Source organism: Leptidea sinapis, chromosome 9, assembly GCF_905404315.1.
Source record: "Leptidea sinapis chromosome 9, ilLepSina1.1, whole genome shotgun sequence".
Classification (NCBI taxonomy): domain Eukaryota; kingdom Metazoa; phylum Arthropoda; class Insecta; order Lepidoptera; family Pieridae; genus Leptidea; species Leptidea sinapis.
This window is the reverse complement of record NC_066273.1, coordinates 10266761-10281193: the sequence shown is the minus strand read 5'-3', so window position 1 is coordinate 10281193 and position 14433 is coordinate 10266761. Positions and strand designations below refer to the sequence as shown.

Sequence of the window (14433 nt, the reverse complement as noted above, 5' to 3'; positions counted from 1 at the left end):
GTGTTCGGGTGATCTCACTGAGAACTTCGCGCATGATGAGATCGTAGTATTTTCTTTCTAAGTTACTTTTTTTTTATTATTTTAGCTAAACTAACTGAAAACGTGCTCTTAAAAGGTGACGAAACGCCGGGCTAGCTAAAAGAATAATAAAAATGTAACTTCCATGCTATCTTGCAGAAATAGAGGAATGATAGGAATATAGTCATCCCCTAAGGCTTCAGAATATTGGTACCTTCAGAAAATCGTTTACCTACCTATATAAATTACTTAGTGCATTATGGCATAATTAGGTTCAAACACAATATGTGTTACAGTTACTGTTTGTCAGAATTAAAACAATATTATGTTTACGAGTCATTTAAATGAGTAGGCAAATTATGGCATTTTACAAGAAAAGATTACCAGTAGTCTTCATACTATCACCTCAATTAGTAGAGCTCGACTAAACAAAAGTTCAGATTTGAAACATCGCAGGAACTAGAGGAGGCGGCCGCAATACTAGAACCGAAAAGTCAAAGTGAACCTTCTGTGCGGGCTTTAAGGTCCAATTCCGAACGCAGGATTAAAAGCGCAAATCCGCCGCAGAAATGGATGTTAGCATTGCTCCTATATAATACTTGCGTCGCGCCAATGTCGTCCTACTGCGCTGACAATATAGTCCAATATGGAATGGACGTGGCGAAATATAATGTCGTTTCGAACCTGTTCAAGTTTCTAATGCGGCAGGTTATATATTTATACAAGCTTCTGCAGACTATGCCCTTGCAAATATTGCAAGAATTTGTTTCTTTTAATACGAAGTTTCTTTGTAAGATTACTCATAATAGACATAGAGAATAGACTAATCAGAGACAAAGCCACTTCAATAACTGTCTTTTAAGTAGCTCTATGGCGTACAATACCACAATCCAAACTAGTAAATAGGACGTGTTTACTCTGACATAGACACAGATAATATTTTTCCCGTCCTTATTTACATAAAAGCTGGATAGGTAGTGTCAATCAACGGACCACTTGATCTGATTCCTAGCACCGAATTCCCGCATCGCATCACACATCACGAATAAAAATATATCGTCCTTACAATCTTGAGAATGTATGTGTACCCACGAGATATATTCATCCATGTACAGCAAATCTGGAATGAACTTTTTTTCCGAAAGAATTTGTACCTGAATCACCAGAAATATTTCTGGTGATTCATCTGGTGTTCCATGTGAACATGGCCCGCGGTAATCACCTACTGTTGATTAGAAACTAGATGCATAAAAAACGCCTTTTCTCTGTGTCTATAAAAGTACCATATTTGTTGATAGGCACAACGAAAAGTACACGTTCTATAAAAGCTTGTCAGGAATATGGCATATATTTAAAAGGAGGGAATTGCTTTGTGAGTGCATAGTTCTGCAAGGCATTCTTTTGTAGATTTATTTGTGTTGTTGCATTGCGTAGATTTCCTCTATTCGTAATCATTGTTCTGGTAGTTAAATCACATAGTTGTGTCAAGGGGAAGCTCTCTTAGGTACTGTCAGGGATAATATTAAACTTACCTTCCCATGCAACCCACCTAGGGTTGGCTGGTTTCAGCAATAACTATACACACACCATAACTACTTTTGCCGTGTGCTTTACCGGGGTGTAGAAAAGAATAGGGGAGTCCCGGGCCTAAGGGTGTCGTAAGAGGCGACTAAGGGCTTTTAGAAGTGGGAAAGTTATGCTGCCGTCTTATGACGTCAACACTCGTCCGGGCTTATTACCACACTCGTACAGAATACCGGCGTGAAGTAGCGGCGTAATGCTATGTTTCGCATAGGTTAGTGTCGATGACCGGAGGCCATACTCATAAGGCGTAGTCCCGGACATTGAAGTCAGCCCTTATTCATGCGATCCAAAAAAAAAGAGGCAGTTTGTATACGGCGCATACTATAGGCCTCCCTCTGCCCAAAATGATGGAGAGCATAATTAACTACGGCTTGCGCCAAGTTGAGCGACCCTGCTCCTCAGCACCTAGCTAAACAACTTCGGACACAACACGTCGTCGTACAGATCAAAAATACACGTATTTTTGATCAAAAATACACGTATTTTTGATCTGTCTGTACTGTATAAGAGAGCATACTCCATTGTAAAAATCAATATTTGATGATATTTCTCATTGGTTTTAGCAATTTGCATATAGAGTTTAATTAAGTAGCTATTACTTACATGTTTGTGTAGCAGAATTTTATAGTAGGTACATTAGTAAAAGACATTGTTTGAATATTATTGACGTAATACTGAAGCTTTCTTAACATTTTCTAATTGCAGAGAACTGCTTGATGCAACCTATGTTAAGAAAAAGAAAAGTTATTTTTTTCCCACCGACGACGACGAAGTAAATTAAAGGTATGTACGTTTGTTTGGGATTTCACTTGTTGTGCTTTGTATGTTGTTTCAGTTGCAATGATGCAGTTAGCACAGCAAAATAATTGGAAATAGATTTATCTGCCTCCAGGGGCGTGTATTGGTTTTCCACCGCGGTAGGCACTGGAAGCCTAACTACTCGTAGTTGCGATTACTATTTAAAAATTAGTTCCTGTTATAAGGAGAAATATAAGTTCACTTTCCAACATTTTTCTGCCGTTCTGTCAGATTGATTTTTATTTATCAAGATTTGTCAAATTATTCAAGTCACCGTAACCAGCATCGTTCCACACAGTCTTCGTTGTAGAAAATAAACAGCAAGGAAAGCAGAACAATAAATTGGAATGGCGGCATCCAGCTAGCCGAGAGTATTTTTCGTTATACTTGGTATTGAAATATCTCATCTTTTTGTTGAATTAAACTTATATTTGGCAAACGATATATAATGAATAACTAACGAAAATTGTGCAAAAGGATTCGTACCTAATTTCTGTAAACAAATCGTATTTACGCCACATTCGCGACACTGGATTTTCTCCATTATATCTTAATATAATATAATATATATATATATATATATAATCTTAATATACCATCTGGATGTGTGGCGGTCCTCCACAGTGCGGTTTTCAAGAAGCTTTCTCCCTCGTACTACAAAGCTGTAGAATGAGCTTCCTTGTGCGGTGTTTCGGGGACGATACGACATGGGTACCTTCAAAAAAAGCGCGTACACCTTCCTTAAAGGCCGGCAACGCTCTTGTCATTCCTCTGGTGTTGCAAGAGAATGTGGGCGGCGGTGATCACTTAACACCAGGTGACCCGTACGCTCGTTTGTCCTCCTATTCCATAAAAAAAAATCCTTAGGTACTAGTTACCTATTTTAAACACAAAACTCTCGGCGACTTCTTTTTTTTTTCAAATTTGTATTATAGTGTTTGTACACTAAATATAATTAACAATAATCAAATCAACACAAAACAAATAACTAATGTAATTAGCTTAATAATTCACGCCCGTGATTCGTGCCCGTACACGAAAACACAACAACTAAAAAAAATGGCGCTGTCATTGTTGATTACTGAACAATATATTTTTATTTCAGAAAATGTCATATTTTATATCTCACAATCATGAATCACGTCATGTGCGATGTCCACACTCTTATGGGAGCGCAATAAGGTTGAAACTCGGACACTAAGCGAACGAGACACGTTATAATAATTACTCATAAATCCTATTGTAGGTATAATTTCTTTCGTTGCTTTAATCCGTGACAGCTGCAGTTGTCATTTAGAACTGTCATAAGCTTATCTACCCCGGAAATGCCAAAAAAGTCAATTACGATGGTGATATTTAAGAGTTACATACTCATTGTATATTTTTTGCTATGGTCGTATAATAACAATACAAATAAATTTTGTTATAGAAATTGAACGTATTCTACTAGCCTTGAGTAGGCATTATCGGAACTTCCTATTATAGTTATTTAGTATATCGCGTAACGAAAAATTTACTAGTTGGGTGTTCAATAGAAGTTCGATTATAGAATAAAAGAACTAAATTATCTGAATTAACTTGGAATCTAGTGTAGGTATATTATTTAGAATCTAAATATGGTAGGTAGGCTATGCCTATTGGCATATATGGAATGCACGCCCCTGTCTGCCTGATCACAAAATACTTGCTATGACAGTCGCCTTGGAATAATGGCATTTGATTCGGAAGTATTGGGAAACCCAAAAATTAATATATTTTAATACTTCCCAAGTTAGACTAGCTCTTAATTAAGCGCATGTCCAACAATGTACGGAGTGTTACTCTCACATCTGGGATTAATACATCTCAGTAACAATTGGATCTATTGCGTAAGTCACATAGTTTTACTGTTGCTGAAAATAAAGTTTAACTGTCCACCGTTATTATTTGTTCACAGCTGTCAAAGTCACACAGTCTTTCTAGACGTATAAATTATCAAATAAACTGTTTTTTTATTTTTACAAAGCGAAGAACCCCAGAACAATCGGAAAGATAAAACTATATTAATATGTACAAAAACTCTTTCTTGTTTCAGACTGGCTGAAGGACATGTGCCGCACTTCTTTTGTACAAAATTGATGTAAAACTAGGATTTTATTTATTATTGGTGTAATAACCGTTTTAAATTATTAGTGAAGAGTATGAATTCTTTTATTTCAATGGCCTTTAAATATATTAATTTAGATTTTAAAATTGGGAAAACCGTCCTACAATCTATGGAGATAAATTGTATGCAAAATGTAACCACTTAAAAGTTTGTGATGGAGCATATCTGTGCATTTTCATGGTAAAAGTTTAAGTTTATTTTATTCGTTTAGCAAAGCTTATAATAATAAACAATTAAGACTGTAATATTTAAAGCTAGGGAAGCATCTATTATAACATGGCTGTATTAAAATTTTATGTTTTATTCTTTTTGTTTAATTTTCTCCCGTTTAGTCTGGTTCATGCTAGTACCGTTGGATTAGTCAGGGTTGTAATCAAAGATGGCGGACCACTTTCATTCTTCTTGCTGTAATTCTTAAATTGCTTAGTTAAAAAAAAGTTTTTTCAATAAGTATAACATTATGTAATCTATCTGAGACATCGCCTTTTATAGATACCCCTTCTCCTTTCACTTTCGGTCTTTCCTAACAGGAGGCTGACCTGGGGCTCCTTAGAGATTAGTTCACACACAACGACTTGTGTTGTGTCGTGGCTCCATCACGTCATCAGGCAGCTCCACACCAGAATGTTGGGTCACGCTCGGAGCGATCCTCCTCATTGTCTGACTTTGTAATGAAAAAAACTACAGCCCAAAATGACTAAAATTTTTGAAACATTACGAAAACTTAGTGTCAATACAAAATGATGCAACAATTCTACCGATATGAAAGCTAAGCTCAACAAACTCATCCTAAGCGTGCGTATGGTTCGTTCTAGATAAAATATTTCAACCCAAACTACCAACGAAATCTCTACTCGTCAGTGGCCAACCCGTGGCATGACACGGTATACCATAAGAACACCCGAGGCATGGTCCATATAACCGGATCGTATATCTGGGCGCATCCAGGATAGCATACAAGCAAGAAATCGCGCGATTAAAATTCGCAGTGCGTGCTCGCACTAAATCTACATCAAAAAAATCATATGTTATCAGTCTTCCTTTTTTAATTGGAACAATTAGGAGTACAAACCTAATATTACGACGTATGTTTCATTTATGTTTAATCGATGTGACTTATGTTAGAAAATATTAATATGAACAACACACATATCTTGCTACTCAACAAGTGCATGCATGTAGATACATATCGATATAATTTTATCGAAATAAATTGTATTCAAGTATTGCTATTTTCCATGCATCATGCGATAAGATTAGTAAGCAAAATGTTATAACATAGTTGTGGTAATTGTGTACAAAAGAGACTACGATGAAGTCAAATGAGTAGTTTTAATTGTCTCTTAGGTACAGCTAATTATTATTTAACAAAATATATGTAAGATTACAGTTAAACTACATAAGCGTTAATTTTTACATATAGACAAACAATTTTTTAAATTAATTTTAATATATCGCATATATTGAGGTTCCACCGATAAGGTCGAGTCCAGGTGGAATAGAAGAAAGACCTCATCACATCATAGAGGAAACACTTCATAGAATTGTAAAAAATGAATTCTGGGAATGTTTGCCATCATTATTAATACTTCATCAGTACTTATAGCTTCTCTTTTTATTAATCATTCGTTACTGCTTGTTCTTGAATTTTCTTTCCGCACGCGCTAGACATGAGCTTTATAAAATCTCAAATCTTACTGGTTTGTACAGGGTGCTGGGTTTATACAGAATAACAATGAATACTCATAAAAAAAAACTATGTTTTTCATTTCCCAGGTAAATATAATATTGATATTGTAACTTTCCAAGACTATTCGTGTACGCTGTCTCGATTTTCTTTGAATTGAGCTAAATATTGTCCATCCTTGTAAATAAAACTATACCTAAGAAAAAATATTATATTCCTATTATTATTTCAGCTTACGATGTACTTTACCGGTAATATACTTTATCAACCCTGATTACATAATTTGTAGGTTTCACTAACTTATCGATATGTTTACTCATTTTCGTACAACACTCGGTATTTCGACAGAAGTCATATATAGATATGACTGGTTACAGAGTTCCTATTATTTCAAGTTTTTATATTATGTTATTTTTCGCAATTTAAGAAAAAGTTCTGACGTTGTCATTATCACTTAAAAAATATGAGATTAGCGTTATTGTATTAAGTTCGAAATTGATGTAAGTAAATTTGTAGTTATGTCTTTTCGTGTTTGTTAATTTAGTCCTATCAAAAAGCCGGAATTAATTGTGTGTATTACATATTTAATAGATAAATGTGTGAGTTTGGTGACATCGGTTTCCATAGTAAAATTTCATGATGTCACTTCTACTAATTTTTTCTGTTCTGTGATTATAAACATGTGCTTTGGGGGCCCAGTGATATTTAGTACAAGTATTCATTACCTATGTCAAGTACAGAAGGCCTACCATCAACTTTTAATTAGCGATGCGATTCCGATGCAGTTCTCTTTAGGTACCTAAACTGAATCGCTTAAGTGCCTTTTACTGAATGGCGTTTGGATCGCTAATGAAGAATGAACGAAATACATTTGTCTGTGGTCCGCGGTATGAGAAAGGAATGACGCTCTACAGACGTTGCATGAGTTTGTCTCTCTTACTCGAACCATATGCGTTGCGTTTCGAAACCTAAAATGATATGACTTTAGCGTTTTTTTTTGCGTAAAAATTACTAAAAATACGTTTTTAAATTGCGCTTTATAGCACCAAATAATAAACCACTAAGCCCTTTTTTGTACTTATTAAATAATAGTAATATTAATATATATAGTTCTTTGAATTACAAATTAAAGGTTTTCTTAGGTGTTTTCGTAGAAATAACGAGTTATGAACGCACCTCCATGTTTGATTTGACAGGAGCACAGAGTAGTTACATAGATTTTCATAATTCAAAATTTTAAAAATGAAATCTTATACGATCGTCACATAGAATCGCTGGCCAGCACAACTACAACCTCCGGCAAACTCGCTTCAATGCTCAATGAAAAACAAAGCAGTTTCGACTTGACGTTGCTTCGAAAAGTACAAATTGTGAGTGCACTGCGATTGTGATATAGTTTTGACCTGGCTTTGGATTTCGGATATTGATACTTCATTACTGTTGACCCTTGCTCGTTAATTTGGACTCTGTTTACGCCTTTTGTTGTGGATTTCGTCGATATAACCGAACGAACGCAGAGAACTGTTCTAAACAGTCGGACACGTGAGTTCGTTATACGCCTTTGTAACTATTTCGATCGTGAATCTCAAAATGGAGGGCCAATTTTACCTATAACGTCAGTGGTTGAACGCGTAGCTGATGCGCTTAATATTGGACAACGAACTGTTAGACGAATAACTAAAGAAAAATATGGCGAGACTGGCACAGAAGAAAATAAACTTCACACACCAAAAAAGAGAAAACGAGCAAAACAGTCGTAGGCATCGATAGCTTTGATGCCGATGCCATACGAAGACGTATACTACGTAACGGCTACTATTTACGGAAGGAGTATCCAACAAGAAAAGTTAGTGCAATCACTGAAGGAAGCTGGATTATTCTTCGGTGGGGAAAGTTCTTTAACGAAGCTTTTGAAGACGTTGGATTTCGATACAAACAATGTAACAAACGCTAAATATTGATGGCAAGATATAGTTTTTACGGCAACTGAAAGAATTTGAAAATTGGCAAAATGTTGTGTTTTTGGATGAAACATGGCTTAATGCTAACCATACTGCAAACCGTTATTGGACCCATTGGTCAGTGTCATTACACTGCAGCATCTACGTCCAAAGTTCCTGTTGGAAAAGGATCGCGACTTATAATATTTTGTCACGCCGGAACCATCAACGGGTTTGTCGAAGGTTCTCTCATGGATTTTGCGTCAAAAACCACTGAAGACTATCATGAAGAAATGAATGGAGAAAAGTTTACTGAATGGTTTACCTCAATGTAGCCTCCCTGAACCATCTATTATAATTATGGACAACGCCCCATACCACTCTATGTAAATTGACAAGCCACCTGCCCAATCTGCTGCCAAAGCTGACATCGTCGCATGGCTTAAAAAAATGGCGTAAATGCAAACATAAATATGTTAAAAGCGGAATTAGTACGTCTTTTAAACGAAAACAAACCAACCAAGATCCGATACGTCATTGACGAAATAGCGTTAGAACATGGGCATGGGCACAGAGTTATACAGTTACCGCCTTACCATTGTGACTATAATGCAATTGAGTTGATGTGGGCTCAAATTAAGGGATATGCTGCAAGGCGCAATACAGAATCCCCATTGACCACAACAAAAATGCTAAAAATATTAGAAGAAGCTTGTGAAAATGTGACTAAGGAGTCTGGGAAAAGGTTGTGAATAGAACTGTTAAATTAATAAGGTAAGATTATGAAAGAGATGTGAAAATAGATAATATTTTAGAAAACGAACTTATAATTAATGTAGGTGATGATAGCAGTGACGACAGTGAAAATAGCACTATGGACGAATCTAATGGCCTAATGATTACTATGGAAACCGATGTCACCAAACTCACACATTTATCTATTAAATATGTAATACACACAATTAATTCCGGCTTTTTGATAGGACTAAATTAACAAACACGAAAAGACATAACTACAAATTTACTTACATCAATTTCGAACTTAATACAATAACGCTAATCTCATATTTTTTAAGTGATAATGACAACGTCAGAACTTTTTCTTAAATTGCGAAAAATAACATAATATAAAAACTTGAAATAATAGGAACTCTGTAACCAGTCATATCTATATATGACTTCTGTCGAAATACCGAGTGTTGTACGAAAATGAGTAAACATATCGATAAGTTAGTGAAACCTACAAATTATGTAATCAGGGTTGATAAAGTATATTACCGGTAAAGTACATCGTAAGCTGAAATAATAATAGGAATATAATATTTTTTCTTAGGTATAGTTTTATTTACAAGGATGGACAATATTTAGCTCAATTCAAAGAAAATCGAGACAGCGTACACGAATAGTCTTGGAAAGTTACAATATCAATATTATATTTACCTGGGAAGTGAAAAACATAGTTTATTTTTTATGAGTATTCATTGTTATTCTGTATAAACCCAGCACCCTGTACAAACCAGTAAGATTTGAGATTTTATAAAGCTCGTGTCTAGCGCGTGCGGAAAGAAAATTCAAGAACAAGCAGTAACGAATGATTAATAAAAAGAGAAGCTATAAGTACTGATGAAGTATTAATAATGATGGCAAACATTCCCAGAATTCATTTTTTACAATTCTATGAAGTGTTTCCTCTATGATGTGATGAGGTCTTTCTTCTATTCCACCTGGACTCGACCTTATCGGTGGAACCTCAATATATGCGATATATTAAAATTAATTTAAAAAATTGTTTGTCTATATGTAAAAATTAACGCTTATGTAGTTTAACTGTAATCTTACATATATTTTGTTAAATAATAATTAGCTGTACCTAAGAGACAATTAAAACTACTCATTTGACTTCATCGTAGTCTCTTTTGTACACAATTACCACAACTATGTTATAACATTTTGCTTACTTACTCTTATCGCATGATGCATGGAAAACAGCAATACTTGAATACAATTTATTTCGATAAAATTATATCGATATGTATCTACATGCATGCACATGTATGAAAACTATGGGAGTTAAACGGATACGAAGTACTAGCTATAACCCAAAGAGTAACGGAAAGGTAGAACGCTTTCATCGTTGCTTGAAGACAGCCCTTCGTTCAAGGTTAACGAACACCTGTGCATGGGTCAATGAACTACCAACCGTATTATTAGGCCTGCGCGCAGTTCTACGATCGGACACAGGCGTTAGCGCCGCTTAACTAACATACGGCTGTAACCTTCGTCTACCAAGTGATTTCTTCGACATAAACACACAAACATCATCTACCTCATTGGATCATACCTACGTTGATAAATTACGTACCCATATCGCAGCTAATAAACCACACTCACCTACTTCACATCGTAATAACAAACATATTTGTTCATCAAGACTTACATACATGCAGTCATGTGTTTATTAGAATAGATTCAGTAAAACCACCACAAACACCATATGAAGGACCGTCCCGTGTTATCAAACGGAGCGGTAAAGGTTATACCATTCAGTTACCAGGTCGACAAACAAACATATCGATCGACCGTTTAAAACCTGCATATTTATTAAATGAAACTGAAGAAAACAATACATTATATTCATTACCCTTACCTGTACAAGTTACCCAAAACCTTACTGATACCATACCTAACGAATATACCGCCAATACCCAAACTACCACGTTACCGGACCCTACGAACAACTTCACGACCCAGCCTATCAAAATGTCAAGGACAGGCCGACTCATCAAGTTGCCGGTGCATTTCACTTGAAGGGGACTCCTGTAGCTGTACCTACAACCAATAATATCTTCCATATATCTTCCACATATTCCTCACAGTCAAGCAGTTGTTTTATTTAATCGCCAAACGCTCAGTCACTAAAAAATTATATACAAATGTTGTCATTGCATTTTAATAATTTCCATATTATTTTTTACATGTATTGTTATTACTATTTCATTTTCTTATTATTTCCATAATAGAAGGTTATCTCACTTATATATATATTAAGTAAGTATATAAGTAAGATTTAAGTAAGTATATAGTTTTAATGACAAATGTACAGATATTCTATAAATCTTTAAAAACAAAGTTGATACTTATGTTGTAGTCTAAACGGTTATAAAGAGCATAATAAAGCCTGAAAGGTTTCAATTTATTTTTATATGTTATAAAAGTCAGTAACAAATCAAAACTGAATACTGCTATAGAAACCTTTAAAGCTTATAATAGTTGACACATTAAAAAAAAATACTGTTTTTATGGACACGAGAGTGGGTCATGGATTGGAAATAATACTCTGCTTATAGGAACGAGTCTTTATTTGCGTTCACTCTTTCCGAACTTGCACTTCGCCGGTCTGCCGCTATTCCTCTTGTGGGCGGCGGTACCTTCAATGCGTCACACCGCACCGAACACTAAGTCTCTTCTATCTTCTTCTTCTTGGAACACTTTCACTTTTCACTACTTCTTCTTCTTCTTTACACTTTCGAGTCAGAATTAGAACTGCCGTAGGCCACGCTTAGTACGGCTTATATACCCCCGGATCTGTTCTATTTTCAAAATGATTCTCTCATTACATCTTTAAGTTTAAATTGTACTAGAAAATTCTTTTAACTATTTTTATCCTGCTTACACATTTTCCATCCTTTTTTTTTGTTGGATTTGATCCTGAACTTACTAGAAACTTCCATTAACTTTACAAAATCCATAATTCCATACACTGGTAGGTGTATCGAACCCGGTTCTACAGCGTCTAAAGTGAACACTTTTACGCTAGAGCTAAGAGTATTGCTGTCGGACTGTTGAAATTATCAATGTCTTGAAGTTTGACAACTCTCGTCATGTACATTGCTGCACGATATAACGTTTGACAACTCTCGTCATATACGTCAAAGCGTTGCTACGCGACAATATTACAACTGATATTCGATAGACAGTTTATATTTCAATTAGTTTAATAGTGTAAGAATAAAATTTTACTTGATAACTATTTATTTTTAGTAGTAATATCTCAAAAAGTTCAATAATGTAGAAAATAATTTTGAATAAGGATTATCGTAATATATTTTTTAACAGATTGTAAATATCATTGTTTAAAACCGAGTACTGCGGGTTCCTCAGCAATACGTCACGCTCAGGTGGGCTATGGAGTCCCACTTTCGCCTGACCGGACACTCGACACTAAAAGCCCCATGATCTGTTTTCTCCAGGCCAGCGCTCCGGCAATTTAGGTAGCATGGTTGTTCTCCCACAATATAGTGAGGGTAGTCGTGTCGTAGGTGAGGGCCTCCACAGTGACTACATAGGCTTGCAGCTTCTTTGCAGTTTCGTCGACCGTGTCCAAATACCAGACAGCGGGTACATTGGATGATCGGCGAGAAGTCCTCCACCGTTGACCGCTTGAGGTCAATGTGGACTGAACCTTCCGCCGTCACCCGCTGCCACAGCTTTGGAGCTACGCGCATAACGATATGTTTTACGTGAGGGTTGCGGCAACGTCTTCGAAATCGGATCTCCATTGTTTCTCTTCTGAGAGCCCAGAAAATAACCATTTGTTTTGTGCTGTCAGGGTCAAAAGAACATCTTCGTCCTTAAGGTCTGACAGGACATCCTTAATAATTATGAGAGGATTCTTCCCCTTTACTTGCTGGTAAGTGAGTGTCTGGCTCTCTTTGAGTCGGCCGGTCACAACTTCCACCTCTTCCCTCGATCCGCATGTGATCACGACGCGCTGGTTTCGTACCCTGCGGACACTATCGACTCGGGCCCCAGTTTTAATTGGATCGACGGCCACCTTTCACGACGGTCTTGAGACGTCCTCCCTACGATTATTGCGTGACCAGAGCTCGTGCTACAACGTCCGCATAGGTCGGCGATACAGCAATTTGCGGCGGTGTCTCGAGAAACCGCGTTGTCTGTGAGGCGATGCGTTCAATATCTTGTTGCAACTTGTGGTTAGGTTAGGTTAGGTTTTTTTTTTGCCTAGTAGGCCTACCTCCCTGGCAACCGGGGTTCCAGGGCCGAGGAACTACTAAGCTTATGCTAGTACCTGCGGCTTAAGTCGCCGCAGTCTTTATATATCTACCTCTTTCATACCAATTCTCGCTGTTGCTACTTCTCGTACTTTCATTCTTCATACTATACCAATTTCATTCATCTTATCTTATATTCTTTTTACGGGTGGGAATGCCCGTTTACCTATCTTGTCTACTACTAATACTATTTATTTATAATTTATTTGCTAATGGGCAATGATATTTACACAATCACTTAATTTTTTACAATTTTTTCCTTAGTATCTATGTTACAATATTCATAATATTTTAGGGATACATTTTACTTACTTATTTTCTACTAATTTTATTGTTTACTTTCTATATTAATTATCTTATACCTACTTGTTCATACGCCTAATTTTTTACATTTCTTATCTACTTTTATGAACATATTTTTCTTTTCCTATTTATTTTTATTTTTTACTTTGTTGGCAATTTCACAACAGTTTTTCATTAAACTTTACCCAATTTGCTTTTTTTGTGTTGTAGAGCCTCGTAGTTCTGGTTATAGTTTGTCCTTTCGATTTTTTTATGCCTAGTTCAAATGAGATGCCGTTATGGTCTGAACTCGTTAGTGATTCATCCACTTTCCAGTTTACCACCCGGTCTATCAAGTCCACTGAGCACACCGTGACGTCTACATTGCTGGTCACCATAGCGCAGTCCACCTCGAATAGTATCAAACGTTGGTTTGTTTCCACTGTTGGCTATGTGTAAGTCAAGCTCATCGAGCGTTCCCAGCATATCTTCTCCTCTTCTGTCGCTCTTACTCCCACCCCACCATGTGTTTTTGGCATTGCCATCGCCCCCTGCTACAAGCATGTTGGTGTCTATTGTCTCTACTATCTTCTTTATTTGTGCTAGATACGGTACTATGGGTTGCTCAGGTTCGAAGTAGAATGACACTAGCGCGATCTTTCTCTCTCCGATTTGGGCTCCTATCACCATGATGTTGAGGGTGGATAGTTGCGGGTATTGAGTGATTGCCATATTCGGGTCAAAGACAGCTATTGCCGCCTTGACAGTATCCGCTCCCGTTTGAAAGATCCTTGCGCCTCTGTAGTTCTTCATCGAACCAACTATACAACGGGCCATTTACATCTGTACCTGGATTAATTTTTGGAAGTGTAATAATTTTGTTTTTTAATAGATCTTTATATAAAT

The 14433-nt window shown here is 36.4% G+C and overlaps 1 protein-coding gene across 4 annotated transcripts in view; it reads left to right on the top strand.

Moving 5' to 3' along the window:
• The window catches only part of LOC126966222 (chromosome-associated kinesin KIF4), a 44444-nt gene extending 39595 nt beyond the window's left edge, over positions 1-4849 (top strand). Inside the window, exons 19-21 of one of the 4 annotated variants that reach the window (XR_007729700.1) lie at positions 459-726; positions 2308-2385; positions 4475-4849. Coding sequence is in view for 3 of the 4 variants with exons in the window: in XM_050810167.1 (XP_050666124.1) it covers positions 459-593; positions 2308-2383 (211 nt within the window). In the remaining variant the exon portion in view is untranslated. Of the gene's footprint in view, positions 1-458; positions 727-2307; positions 2386-4474 lie in introns of those variants that run through there. The other 3 variants (XM_050810167.1, XM_050810168.1, XM_050810170.1) reach the window with 3 other exon arrangements.
• The last annotated feature ends 9584 nt before the right edge of the window (positions 4850-14433 follow it).